The following is a 14,383-nucleotide window of genomic DNA, read 5'->3' on the forward strand; positions in this document are numbered from 1 at the left end:
GTAGCACTTACTGAATGCAAAGAGTCAAGTCCGTGATCAAGTTGGGCCAATCAACTGGCTTGCAGTCATCCTTACTTGTGTCCTGTTGTATCTTCTTTTGAAGTATGGCTGGAAACCCCCTGGCACAAGTTCCTGGAGCTCATCATGGTGACCCAGTCGCACTTTTCAGTCGCACTTTTCCTCTTGGGCCTGGTGGGACAGCTCAGAGCTTCTCTGCCCTTTTCTGTCCATCTGTTTGGTTGAGAGGAGGGAGGGGCGGGGGGACTCAAGGCACAAGACACATGGAGACACATGGAGACCAAGGCGATCACTTGTCTATTGTAATCCATAAGACATGGAAGAATACACATGCATATATACACATACATCTGTTTACATACATATAGACATACATACACACACACACACACACACACACACACACACACACACACACACACACACACACACATATCTCTACATATATACACATATACATGTACACACTGACATACACACCCTTTTTAATTTTTTTTTTTTTTTTTTTTTTTTTTTAATGATTTTGTGTGTGCGTGCATGCGTGTGTGGTCATTTCCTCAGGCAGCTGCATGTTGAGCTTATTGGGTTGATGGGAATTTAAGAGGGATCATGTTTGTTTGTCATCAGAGTTTATGATGATAGAGAGGGGTGTATTAATCAGGTCCTTTGCTTCCATGATTGTTTTGCTGAGGGCTGGGTTGTTTGTGGCTGATTGGATGTATTGTCTGGTCAGTCTTATATGTCGGTCTTTAATAGTCTGGAGTCCTGAGAGTGTGTGTATGTAGTCCGTATTTATGAAAGATGGTAGTCTGTAGGCCAGTTTTATTGCTTTGTTTTGTATTCTCTGCAATCGTTGGGTTTGGTAGTTGGAGGCGGTGATCCATGCTGGTACTGAGAATTCGAGGAGTGGTCTGATGTATGCAAGGTATACTTTTATTATTGTTGTGGGTGAGGCGCCATGCTTGCCGCAGAGGGCTTTGAGATGGTTTAGTCTATTGTTGGCTTTGTGCTCGACTGTAGTGATGTGGGTGGTCCAGGACATGTTTGTTTGGAATGTGGTGCCAAGGAAGGTGGCACTGTGGCTGATCGGAAGTTGAGTGTTATGAAGAGTGACTGTGATATTTGGTGACCTGAGTCTTGGGTTGCGGGTGAAGATGACCAGTTGAGTTTTATTTGGGTTGAGGGTGATCCTCCAGAGGTTTGTCCAGTTCTCTATTTCTGTGATGCAATATTGGAGTTTTTTGGCAGCAAGCTGAGGTGATTTGGATGATGTCCAGTAGCAGAGGTCGTCGGCAAACTGGGACACTTGTGCAACGGTGGCTGGGGGGTAATATATATCAGAAACGTACAAGGTGAAAAGAAGTGGGCTGAGAACTGAACCTTGGGGGACTCCTGCTTGGGGGGTGAAAGGGGTGGATATTGCAGATGAGACCTTGACCTTTATCTGGCGTTGATGAAGAAAGCTGGTAATGAGTGACTGGATGGAGGGTGGGAGTTGGAGGTTGGTGTCGAGAAGTCTGTAGATGAGTCCATTGTGCCAAAGTCTGTCGAATGCTTTGTCGATGTCGAAGAATATGGCCAGAGAGAGTTGTTTTTTATTAAAGTTTCGGTGGATATGTTCTGATAGTCGGAGAGTGTTATCAGTAGTGGTCCGTCCTTTTCTGAATCCAGCTTGATGAAGTGAGATCAGTCCAAGTCCTTCTATATGAGTTGTAAGTCTACTGGTAATGATGCGTTCGAATAGTTTTCCAAGGTGGCTGAGTAGGCTGATCGGTCGGTAGCTTGAGGGGTTGTGTGGGTCTTTTCCGGGTTTGAGAATCATTCTGACCATTGCTGTTTTCCAGGGGGAGGGGAAGTGTCCATGAATGAGGCAGGCAGTGAACAGGTGGCTGAGGTGAAGGAAGTAGATGGTGGGGGCTTGTTTGATTAATATGGTGTGTATTTGGTCTTCTCCTGGGGCTTTATTTTTCATTTTCTTGAGTTGTTGTTGAATTTCCTTTATTGCGACAGGGTTAGTAAGTGGGTGTGGACTTGAGGGGAGCATCGGGAGGTTGGTGCGGTTTGCTATGTAATGAGATACTTCAGTGTCAACTTGGGTTTTCCAGCTGGAGTCAAAGAAGGGGTTGTCAGGGCATATGTGGATGGTTTTGAGATGTTGGCAGAAAATGGTAGCTTTGTCAATATTTTCTGTGTAGGTCTGTCCATTCTGTCTGATCGGTGCTATATTAGTTGTTTTGGTGTTTCCGTTGATGGATTTAATTTTTTGCCAGAATGTTTGTGGGTTGGTGTCTTGTTCCAGGGATTTGTAGAAATCTGTCCATTTGTTTTGTCGGTGAATGTGGAGCTGGGTTTTAATTGTATTTTTTATCCTGTTGAGTTCAGTTTTGTATTGTGGTGTCCTTGTCCGGATGTATTGCCTTCGTATTTTTCTTTTCTGGCTGATGAGATGGAGGAGGTGCATGGGCAAAGGTGAGGATGGGGTATTAGTTGTTTTTTGGAGGATAGTTTCTTGGCGGGCTTGGGTGAGAATGTTTCCTAAATTATCTGCAGTGGAGTCCAAGTTTTCTGGGTGGAGAGATGGATTAAAAGCAGCGAGTCTGTCCATTATGTTTTTTCTGTACGTGTCCCAGTTTGCTTTCCTGTAATTGTATGTAGTCCTTGTTGTTGTCTGAGGGTTGAAGCTGAAGGCAGTGATGACAGGTAGGTGGTCGCTGGAGAGATGATGGGTGGTTGTGAAGCTGTTGAGTTTTGTTGCCAGATCTGGAGTGGAGATGATGAGGTCCAGGATGTCCGTATTTCCAGTTTGTGGTGAGACATATGTGGGTTCATTGGTGTTGAGGATAGTGAGGTTGGTATCTTGTAGTATTTGTTTGAGTATTGTACCGTTGGTGTTGGTTTTGTTGCAGTTGAAGTCTATGTGTTTTGAATTCAAGTCGCCCATAATGAGGGATAGCTGCGGTTTGGATGTATGGTGGAGGAGGGAAGCTGAAGGTTTTTTGTTGGTGGTGACCCAGTATGTGTCTTCCTTAGGTTATATGCTGCCACCATGGCCTGACTCCTCCCCCTTGTTCACAGAGTTTCAGTGTTCTTGACGGCTGCTTAAAACAATTCTATTGGCACTACTTGAGAAGATGGCCCATAACCCAGCCTTCATTTACAATTGTGGCAGGGCAATGTTTGTCTGATGTGACACCTGGTCACGTGATGGCCTTCTTCCTCTACTTTTTCCACAGCATAATCAAACATTCAAAGATCACATGTCCCCCCAAATTATTGCTGCTAGTAGAAAAGAAGACTTTTACATCAAGTACAATAATCACCAAACCAAAAGTCCTGGGTCCCTTGTGGTCAGCAAAACTACCCCAACAAGAAGCACTTACTGCATTTCACTTTCAAGTCAGTGTTTATGTTAGGGTAACAGTACTGACCAAGTTCATTAACAAGAAGCACTTGCCATGTACAATTGCTCCAACCAGAAGCACAATCTGAATGTGAAGTGTCAAGTTGGGTCAATCACTCATTCTTACTTGTGTCCCTTTGTGTGTTCTCTTGAAGTTTGGCTGGGAACCTTCTTGCACAAGTTACTGAAGCTCTTTACGTTGGCTCAATAATAATTCAAAGAAATACTTTAATTATCAAGTTTCGAAACCAAAAGGCCGTTACATTAATTGTGATTTCTTTGGACCGGTGTACTGAGGCCGTTAATTTCATCAACACAAAGACAGAAAGCAATTTCTTTATATTTGAAAAGTTGATTCACTAACTTAAGGAGAAATATGTTCATGAATAAATGAGCAGGTGAAAGATATGAATGAGCAAATGCAGATGAATTAAACGTAGTACTGATCATAATAAACCAGAATAAATGGAATAAAGGACATAAACCACACAACTAACCTATTAATCTAACCCACCCAAGTCTCTGGGGCATTGACCATGATATACCAGTAAATGCAAGATTGCCTTACACTACTCCAGAGGGTCTACGGCAGCAACAGAGATGACGGAGACCCGCTGCAGATGTCTGTTGAGGGGTGATGGAGAAGCTAGAGGCCTGCTTCAGGTCATCTAAGTGTCACGGAGGTGATGATCTGATGGTTGAGTCTTTGGCGTCGACTCTAACAGGAGCAGTGGTGGCTGGTGATGATGCCGGACATCTGATCAAAACTTTTGGAGAGTTCCAAAGTTAAATCACCGCAGGGGAAGCCATGATCAGCACTCATTTCCTGACGTCAGAGCGTGAGGGAATCCCACAGACCAGCTGTTTTCCTCAGGCAGAGACGTAGGCACCCAGGATGACTGGATGCATCTCGGGCTGGTTGTCAGAGGCCTGTGAGGACTCCAGAGCTGAAAGGTGCGGTGCAGGTTGCGAAGACATGCTGAGAGGCCACAGGTAGACAAAGTGTGAAGATCGAAGAGGAAAAAGCCGTCAGAGAGGAGAGAGAAGAAGAGCCGTCGTCCACACCCTAGTGTGGAGTTTTCGTCATCTTTTAAAGCTGCTTTTACCTCTCTCCGTTAAAGCTGCGAGACCAGGCCAAAGCCTGACCTTAGTTCCAACTATAACCACCAAAATCTCCACAATAGTCACCTGGTTTGCCTGTACATCATGCATGAACTGCTGCTGCATACTCGTCCATTGTTGCTTTTGATGACTAAACTCCTTTTTCATCTGCTGATGTTTCACTGCTTCTGATCACAAGAAGCGTGAGCTGCTCCAGCTTATCCTCTGCTTTAGCTTCTGCATTGAGAAGGGCCCCTTGGTCTTTTTCTTCCTACTTTTTGTCATCATGTTACTGCAGTGTAGGCCCCAACTTCCTGACACCAATTGTTAGCATGACCCTTCAAGCAGCTAGATGAATGCAGTACTCATGGACGACAGAGAGGCTGGACAAAAGCTCAGGTGCACCAGAAGTAGATGTTTGATTTTTTATCACAAACAACAGGCAATAGCATTGTCAGGTAACAGACTTTAACCAAACAACACAAACAGATGTGGAATGGCGTCTTGAATACTGACAGATCCTTTGACTGGTGACTTTGCAGAAGCTTGCTGAAACAATGCCTACAGCCGTGATCAAAGCTATAGGCTTTTCAACGAAATTGGAGTCTGTGACTTTTTTTGGCCAGGCAGTATATTATTTCTACTATTTACAAACCCCTACCTAAATGTATCCTATCACTGAATTTTATTACCAGTTTATACATATCAAGCCTCAATAATAACTCTGCTCTAATAATTAACAAGTTGGTCCACCCCCTGGAACATTTAATTGGGTGTCAGTTTCCCGGACTCTTTTGACTGGAACACCCTGGAGTGGACAGGTGAGTGATCCCACAAATTACCCTTTAAAATAGCACTCCAGCTTTTTACCACTACGCACACACATTACCTGCATGCATCTCCACCACATGTCATGCTCCTTCAATAGTTAAGTATTAAACAGTATCCCGGAGCTCTCTCTTTCAGGTAGAGCAGGGGTTCTGGGCACGCCCTGTCTGACAACCACTGGCCAGTCACAGGCAACCTTTACTGACACTGCTGAAAGTCAGACACTCAATAATTACATTAAACATTAAAAGTGCAAAAATGCAATGTGCATATGTAATTTGCAAAGTCCGCTAATGAAGTGCAAAGTGCTATTACTGGTTACCAGTTTACATTTCAAGTGCTTTCCTTGTGTGCAATATTTACACATGAGAAGCCATCAGTCACCAGTAACAAATGCTCCTCATTACACAGTCACCAAGAGGAACCTAATCTTCATCATGGCTCAGTTTCTAAACACTTGGTTTGTGATGAGCTGGGATTAAAACAGAGTTTGACAGATTATTAAGAAGAAAATGCTGAGCACAATTTTATTGAAATCAACATTACACAGAATCAATCCAGATTTTCTGGTTCATGGTTTAACAAAACATTTTGTCTAATATGTGAGTCAAAGCTCTGTCACTAATTTCTTCAGATTGCTGTAAATAGATTTAAAATATTACAAATACATAAACATTTAGGGTAAATGTGATTTATAGATGAAGAAATGCTCATAGTAATGTACAGAAAAATGATTCATTGATTTCACTCAACAGTTTAAAGAATCTGACTCCGACTTTTCTGACAAACCTTTTATACAATATGTTGAAGAAAAAAAGTCTTAATGGTTTTTTTTAGCTCAGAGATGTAAATGAGTAAAGTTGAGTGATCCAGTTTTCCTCTGAGTCCTGCTCTTTGATAACATTCAGACTGATGTGACAGGATAGAAAGAGTCAAAGGATCAGCTGAAGTTTGTGTGTGTTAGTGCAGAGGCTAAACTCTTCTTCAGCAGATGTTTGTGTTTGTGAAGAGGAGGAGACCAGGGCCGTAGCCAGGATTTTGGAATAGGTGAGGTCCAAGATGCTTTTCACGTGCCAACAATTTTTTAGATGGTTTTTGATATTTTTTTTTCATTGTTGTTTTATCTATTTATTTATTTATTAAGGGCTTCAAGTCACACAAGATTTTTATTGTTTAAATAGCTTTTAATGATGTGAAATCAGCATTTTCCTAAAAAAAATGTGTATTTAAAAAAAAAAACAAAAAAAAAACTTGTTTTTATCAAAGCTAGCTTAATCATCCTGTGACCAGCATGACTCTACTCTCTGTGCCCCACCTTACTTTACCCATTCTCTACTCCATCCTCCTTGGTTTCATGTTCCTATTTGTTGATTTCTTTCTTTTTCTTTGCCAGAAATGTATCCAGTGTATTCTGTTTTAATCTCTTGGACATGTTTGCCCTGCTCTCTGTGACTTGTTTTCTGTGGAATGGGTATATTGAAATTAATATGAGCATGACTCGCGGTCCTCGAGTAGTCACGTCATCTTGATGCGTGCTTGGCCAGCTGATGAGCCAGGCGCTCATCGAAAAAAAAAAAAAGTGCTCTCTACTATGGATTAAAGTAAATAAACTGGCTTTGATCAGATGATTTGACAGGCCGAACTCGTGCCTAATTATCTCTCTATCTATCTATCTATCTATCTATCTATCTATCTATCTATCTATCTATCTATCTATCTATCTATCTATGTATATATATATATATATATATATATATATATATATATATATATATATATATATATATATATATATATATATATATGGGGTTGGGCCCGCTGCCGAGAGCCTCACAGGGGGCATTTGCGGGTACATGCATCAGCTGATCAAACAGCTGTTTACCCTAACAGGCACACAGGCACAAACAGTTCACAAAGCTCATGGATGTTTACCACAATTTACAATTTACAAGCACATTTCACAGAGAGGTTTCAAGTTTTTATGAGTCTATGATTTATTCAGTTGGGCATATTTGGTCAAAAAAAGAACTGAAAAAATGGTTGAGGTCCGGACCTCGCTGACCTCATACCTGGCTACGGCCATAGAGGAGACTCTCCCTCCTACACTCAACACACACTCACTGAGGAACCAGGAGACAACCCAAACCCAGGATAGAGAGGTTCAGTGAAGGTGGAGCTGAAGGTGTGGAGGTGGATCAGTGAGTCAGAGGTGACTCTGTAGAAGGACAGAGTGCCAGCAGGACAGTCCACATACACTGCTACTCTGTCAGAGTCAGAGGACGGAGACAGAGGGAGGTCTGTTCTTCTGTGACCGTGCCAGACAGAGTAAAATCCATCAGAGCAAAACAGATTCCAGGACTGATCATTCCATCCAAACAGACAATCAGAACTGTTTCCTTTCCTTCTGATTCCTCTGTAACTCACTGATATATCAACCTTTCCTTTCCACTCCACCTCCCAGTAACAGCGCCCAGTCAGACCATCTCTACACAGCAGCTGAGGCCAGCACTCAAATCTGACTGGATGATCAGGATATGACTGATCCACTTCCACACGTGTCACCTTCCTGTTGTTGTCAGACAGTCTGAGCTCTCTGTGAGCTGTGTTTGAGTCCAGAGTGAGTTCACAGAAATCTGATGGAGAGAAAAAGACACAACACAGCAGCAGTTTATCATCAGACACACCTGAAGGCTTCATTCTTTGTTAGCTGACAGTCTGCTGTTTGCTCATCAGGAGTCAAAGTGATTCCACACTTACACTTCTTCAGACCAGGTTTTAACCTCTGCTGTCCACCATGGTCCACCCTGGAGGAAGAAACACAGTCAGAGTGGTTTTCTGTCCAACATGAGTCCTTACAGAGGTGCTACATGGCAACAGGCAGAGCAGGCAAGTACTTGGAGTCCTGAACCAGAAGGGGGCACCAGAGAGCTGACCAACTTTGGTCAAAAGGCGCCCCACTCTCACCCCTGGCACCAAGTAGCAGTGCTGCTATGTTTTGAGTGAGAGGGTTTTTGTAAATAAAGAGAAGCTATCCCTCTGAAAGCTGCAAACTAAAGAAAAAAAGGGAGCTAAAAAAGACACAAAGGAAGTGGTGAGCACCACAGATAACAGCTGATTTAGCTTGGGACAGCTCAGTCTGTCCTGCTCGTGTTGAGTCCTGCAGTTAAAGCAATCGGCTTATTTACTGAGTTGGCAGGCTGAAAAAACAGCTAACATGGACAACACTTTTTCTTTAGTTATAAAATGAAAATTATGTCCAGCTTAACTTAACTGTCAAGCTAAGAATGCTAAGTCATATAATTCATAGACTGTAGGGACAAAAGGTAAATGACTGGCAGCTACAGCTGGCAAACAAAAATCTTAAAATTAGAGCAACAGGGCCTTCTTGAGCCCTAATCCTCCATAGCTTCCTCTGCATTCCCTCCTCACTCACGGTTACAAAATGCTGTCAAATATTACTTGAAAAAAATGCATGAAAGTTAAATTGACTTTGTAAAAGTTACTTGGAATTTCTTTGAAACTTTTTCTAAGTTTTTTCAAGTAAACATTACATTACATTACTAGTTCTTTCTGCCTCCAGTCCTGTTTACTGCTGTTGGATCCTGATAGAAACACAAAGACTGAAACATGTTCACCTTCACAGAGAAAACACCAAGCACAGTTAGGATCAAATGTTTCACACACAACAACAGGAAGTTACCTTTGAAACACTCACCTTTCATCAAAACCAAGCTCTGAAGATTTAAAATCTTGACGGATCTTTATTGACCGATCACACTCCAAGGAGACACTGCTGGGTCCAGGTCCAGGAGAGTCTGGTCTCTTGTGTTTGACATTCACAGGTCCTGTTCCAGGTGAGTCTGGTCCACGCTGCCGCTTTTTGCTTCAAAACACACACACAGACACACACACGGACATATACACAGAGCTGTGAGTGAGAATAATGATGGTGCTGTAATGTAAGTCCATGGATGGACAGTTAAGCCGCTATCCACCAAGCGGTCCAGTTCGGTTCAGTATGGTTTGTCACGGTTTGGTACAGTTAAGCCTGATCCTGTTTGTGTTTCCACAGGAAACTGTGCTCTCTCGTGGTAGGCGGCGTGTAAGCTGGATGCCAAAACAACAGCTGTCAAACAATAGTGTGACGCCGTAGCAGCGCGACACAGTTTACCCTGCTAATAAATCCAACAAAGAAGAAAAACGCGACACAGTAAACAAAGAGCACAGATGGAAGACATGCAGCATTTTGTCCTCTCTGTGATTGACATGTAGCTCTTGATACAAAGAACAATCAAGCTTTGTTTCAGAGAAGTCTGTGTACCGCCAGGAGAAACACAGCCGCTGTCGCACGGTAAGAGGTCGATTCTTTCGACAAGTCAACGGTCTGCAGTGTTGTTGCTCCACCTTTTGAGAGCGAATTGGTTCAGTCTGGCCCCCATACAAAAGGGTCCCAAAAAGTGGGACTTGGTTATTTGGGGATCTGCCTCAGGATAAGTCAGCCACAAAATGTGCACCGTACCGAGACGAATGGAACCAGTCTGCTTGGTGGAAACGCGGCTTAAGAGATCCTGGTCTCACCTCTGAGCTCTGGTCTGGCTCTCATGGTCCCCACACAGAGGGAGGGTTTTAGAGGGAGGGGCTCCCTCCTCTCTGTCCTCACTCTGATCCATAGCAGAGCCCCCACCTTCACACAAACACAACAACATGTTCAGTCATTACAACAAGCTTCACAGCACACACACACACACACACACACACACACACACACACACACACACACACACACACACACACACACACACACACACACACACACTGCTCTCTGACACTGTGTCTTTTTTTAGATCCAACCACCAGGTGGAGCCACATTCGTTCTGTTCCTCTTAATGAGTCCAGAGTTGATCTGGATCAGCTTCTGGTTCAGCTCTTTTCAAAATGAATACATGAGAAAACTTTCAGTTTGATTTTTGACAGAAAGAAGAAAATACTCACCAGATTAATTCAGACTGACTTCCTCCTTCACACGGAGAAGAAACCCAAAGAGAGACACTGCAGCTGATCCTTCCTCACTTCATCATCATCATCATCATCATCATCACCATCAATCTGAGGACTCGGTCACGCTCTCTCCACTGAACAGTCAGAGTCTAGAAACATGAAGAGAACATGAGCTCAGTGTGAGCTACGAGCAGAAAGCAGAGGTCAGCTCCAATCACAGAGCAGGAACCTGCAGAGACTTCCTGTCAGGACACGACTGAGAAAGCTTCAGATTACAGAACCTAATCCCTGATCTTTGAGAACAGAGTGAGGTGTTTCTGTGAACCTGACCCTTTATGAGAAGATGTCACGTGGTTTGTTCTTTCTGTAGCAGACAACAGGAGGAGAACATGAATGTTTCCGTGTTTAAAAATGAGCAGCAGTAAAATCTGAGTTGTATGGAACCCCAAAAGATTCATAATTAAAATAATAAAAACAACATTTTTATAAATAACTGACAAATATATAATATGGCCATTAAACTGTGAAATAAGGCAATGTTATAATGAAATGTGTTTTTATTATTTTTTAACATTGAATTGTTATGAATATTTTTGATTATAATTATTTTAACAATTTCATAATTATTTTTTAAAAGAATTCATGACTTTTTTATTTTCTGAGCTTTTATGTAAATAAATAAACATTTTTTCACCGAGTCAATTTTTATTTCATAATGCTCTTTTCCACAATGGCCATTTTTATTGTATAATGTTGTTTTTCACCAGAAGGACTTGGTCTGTCGATCAAAGCCAGAGGGTGGGACCTCTGCTTGATCCTTTCAGATCGATTGGTTTGAGAGGAGTCCAGCTGCAGACCTCCACCCTCAGCTGCTTGAGGAGTATTTCTGAAAGTGACTTCTCTCCTGCAGCCACTGTGTCTCAAACGTGACATGTCCTCCTGTTTTCAGCTTTGTAGTCTTCTCAGCATTAGAGAGAATGACCAAGTCATTATGCTGAAAAACAACATTATAAAACAAAAGGGCCGCTGTGGAAAGGGACATTATGAAATAAAGATTGACTTTGTAAAAAAAAAAAAAAAAAAAAAGTTTTTAATTTATTTTTATTTCATTTTATAAAAGCTTGGAATAGAAATAAGTCATTATTTTAAAAAGTATGAAATTGTAAAAAAAATAAAAAAAAATACAAAAAATAATTAAAATAATCATTATAAAATATTTAATAATAAATCGACATTAAAGAATAATAACACATATTTCATAATAATGGTGCCATATTTCACAATTTAATGGCCATATCACATACTTTTCTGTTTTTTATCAAAATGGTATTTATTTCAAACTTTTTTTATTTCAATCGTGAATCTTTCGGGGTTCCATAAAGTTGATCCCCAAGCTTTTTTTCTTGAGTTGCAAAGGACTTAGCCAATCAAGACTAAACCAGGAAATGAATGTGGCAGCATTGACCTTTACAGTTCATCTAAGAACTGTAAAGGACAATGCAGAGCTTGGATAGTTTTCTAACAGAAAGTGTGAATGATTTACGAGGCAGTGATGTGCCAGCTCACACAAAAAGTGAGCTAACTCCAAGTTAAGTTCACACTGAAAATGAGCTAGATAATTCCCACGGTTCATTTGATGAAACTTTGAACTTTCAACAATTCTACAAATTTTGTGTAGATCCTGATTCCTTAAGCTCATTAAACTAAGCTTAAACTAAATAAAGGAATCTATGTGGACCACTATAGCACTAAAGACAGAGATTCAGATCAAAAAGTAGTGTTTTGTCTCTAAAACTATTCCATAAAGCAGGACCAAAGCTGGTTTCACTGCTGCTGCTGACTGTATTGTGTGAACTGTCAGCAGGATGAGCCACACTGAAAGCACTCAGAGTGCTGTAGTAGATCTGACTTTTAAATCACAGTGCTCGGCATCTCTCAGCTGCTCTCTGCACCTTTGACACCTCCTGCTGCCTGTTCACTGCCCCAGGACTGAAATGCGCTCATGTTCCCGTTTATGAGGTATAAACTGAGAAGTTCAGTTCAACGTTCATGAAAATACTGTTATGCTGTTAGCTATTATGTTTTATTACATATAATAAGCATGTGATTGTGGAGGACTTAATTTTTCATTGAAACATAAAAGTAAATCATTTTTCAGTCAGACACAGGGCACATACTGTAAATAATTCACTAATTTGTTTATAAAAAATATGATTTATTTTGATGATTTCAGAGGAGATCAGACAGCAAAGAGAAGCTCTCAGAGGTTGATCTTTTCTTGTTGAAGCTAACGTGTTCAAAGGAAAAGGTCAAAGGTGGTGATTGCTTCTTGTTTTGGTTTTTAAGTTGTTTTCTTGTGTGAGGCTCTCTCTGCCTTACAGAGGTTGGACAGCTGCCAGCACTGGCTCCACTTCCACCTTCACACCTGCACCTCATCACAGCATCCACCACCTGCCAGTTCCTCTCAGAGAGCTAACTTAGCCTAAAAACTACTAGCAAGGAGTCTTAGCTTCTCTTGGTGAGGAGGTGTGGTTGACCTCTTTTCTACCGATGAAGTGATCTTCTAGGCCGTGCTCTTAGCAACGGGCAACATCCAAATGAAGCCAATGTATAAGTGCTAAAAGTTGCTGTTCATCAAGAATCTGCTCGAGGCTGGCTGCAGAAAGACCAGAAGTCACGTACGCACCCAGCCATAAAAACAGACTTTTACGGCATTAAAAACACATTTACAGCCTGGTTCAAAAAACGTCTTGAATCTAAAACGCTGATTTCTCTATCAGCACACACTGTACGGTGAGTGAATTTTTTTCTAACTCGGTTTGGAAGTAATTGGGATGGTTTGATGGTCCAATCAGAGACACAGCTCAGGTCATGTGACTGATGAGTGCCCTGTAGCTATTCAAAAGAAAACTCACAGCTGGCGTCACATCAAATATGGCTGCGTTCGTGGATTGGCTTCATTTCACGGTATCAGGAACAGACGGGTGACGTCGGAGAGACTGCGTCCATGTTTTATACAGTCCATGGCTCTTAGTAATGAATGAACATGTTATTAGTGTTGATGTTTTTGCGTTACTGCTGCTCTCACTCTGCTTTTGAAACTGGATAATCAAAGGATATCAATATTTCAGCTGTGTTGAGTCCAACTGAGTCTCCAATGAAGAGGTTCAAATGGTTTGTGTTTTACAGAGGACTGAATGATCATAATCACACTGGTTGTTGAATATTTGCTCAGTTTATGAGACAACAAATGATTGACCTTTGATACAGCCATGAAACTTATAAAACAATAAAACCAACTGCTGTATAAAGGTGTGTTTTATCACTTCAGACAACAGACAATCCTTCATTTGTCTGAACAACTAAGAAATGTGTTTATAATCAAAGGAACTTCTGAGGACAGAGCAGGTTTACCTGGTTAAATAACACACAGGTAACATGTAAATATGGAACATGTCACACAGGTAACATAAAGTTTGACCTTAGCCTGTTTCTGATTCTCCATATAAACATTTACAGAATTAAATTAAAACACAACATCCCCTATTTAATCTCTGTGATTTGATTTGTTGGTCAAAGCTTGTTGTTCATTGTGTTGTTGTGTTTCTGCTCCTACATGTCCATATGTACATAAATTTACACATAAATACAAATATCAGACTTTAATCAAATAGCTTCTTCTTTCTTCTTTGATCTGATCAAACAACAAACAAACAACACAGCACATTTCTCCCACCACCATCTGTTCTCAGGTCAGTTTAAGAGATGCTCAAACAAACATGATGAACAGTGTGTGTTTCTTTACCTTCTGATGGTGGAAATGATCTGCAGGAAGCCGAGGAGTGAAGGTGAAATGAAGCAGCAGCTTCAAACAGGAAACCCAGCAGAGAGAGAACAAACATGAAGTGAGAGCAGGAGGTTTTCAGCGCTCTGATTCTTCACATACAGTCCAAACTCTCTGAGCTCATCTTCACACTGAAGTCTTCTTGAAGGAGGACAGAGCAGCTGTGAACTCTGGACTGAAGCAGCTCAACAACT

At 41.5% G+C, this 14,383-nt stretch overlaps 1 protein-coding gene across 1 annotated transcript; it reads right to left on the reverse strand.

Annotated features, from left to right (window-relative positions):
* Positions 1 to 7,362: 7,362 nt before the first annotated feature.
* Positions 7,363 to 11,278, reverse strand: LOC141790355 (tripartite motif-containing protein 16-like). Its single transcript, XM_074670178.1, has 5 exons — positions 11,110 to 11,278; positions 9,926 to 10,031; positions 9,063 to 9,230; positions 8,105 to 8,151; positions 7,363 to 7,980 (listed from the first exon to the last, which is right to left on the reverse strand). The coding sequence occupies exons 1-5, from the start codon at positions 11,276 to 11,278 to the stop codon at positions 7,454 to 7,456; spliced, it is 1,017 nt and encodes a 338-aa protein (XP_074526279.1). The 3' UTR covers positions 7,363 to 7,453.
* Between the last annotated feature and the right edge of the window lie 3,105 nt (positions 11,279 to 14,383).

This window comes from Halichoeres trimaculatus, unplaced genomic scaffold (assembly GCF_033239565.1).
Source record: "Halichoeres trimaculatus isolate MK-OKI-2021-1 unplaced genomic scaffold, fHalTri1.1 fHalTri1_scaffold_5, whole genome shotgun sequence".
Classification (NCBI taxonomy): domain Eukaryota; kingdom Metazoa; phylum Chordata; class Actinopteri; order Labriformes; family Labridae; genus Halichoeres; species Halichoeres trimaculatus.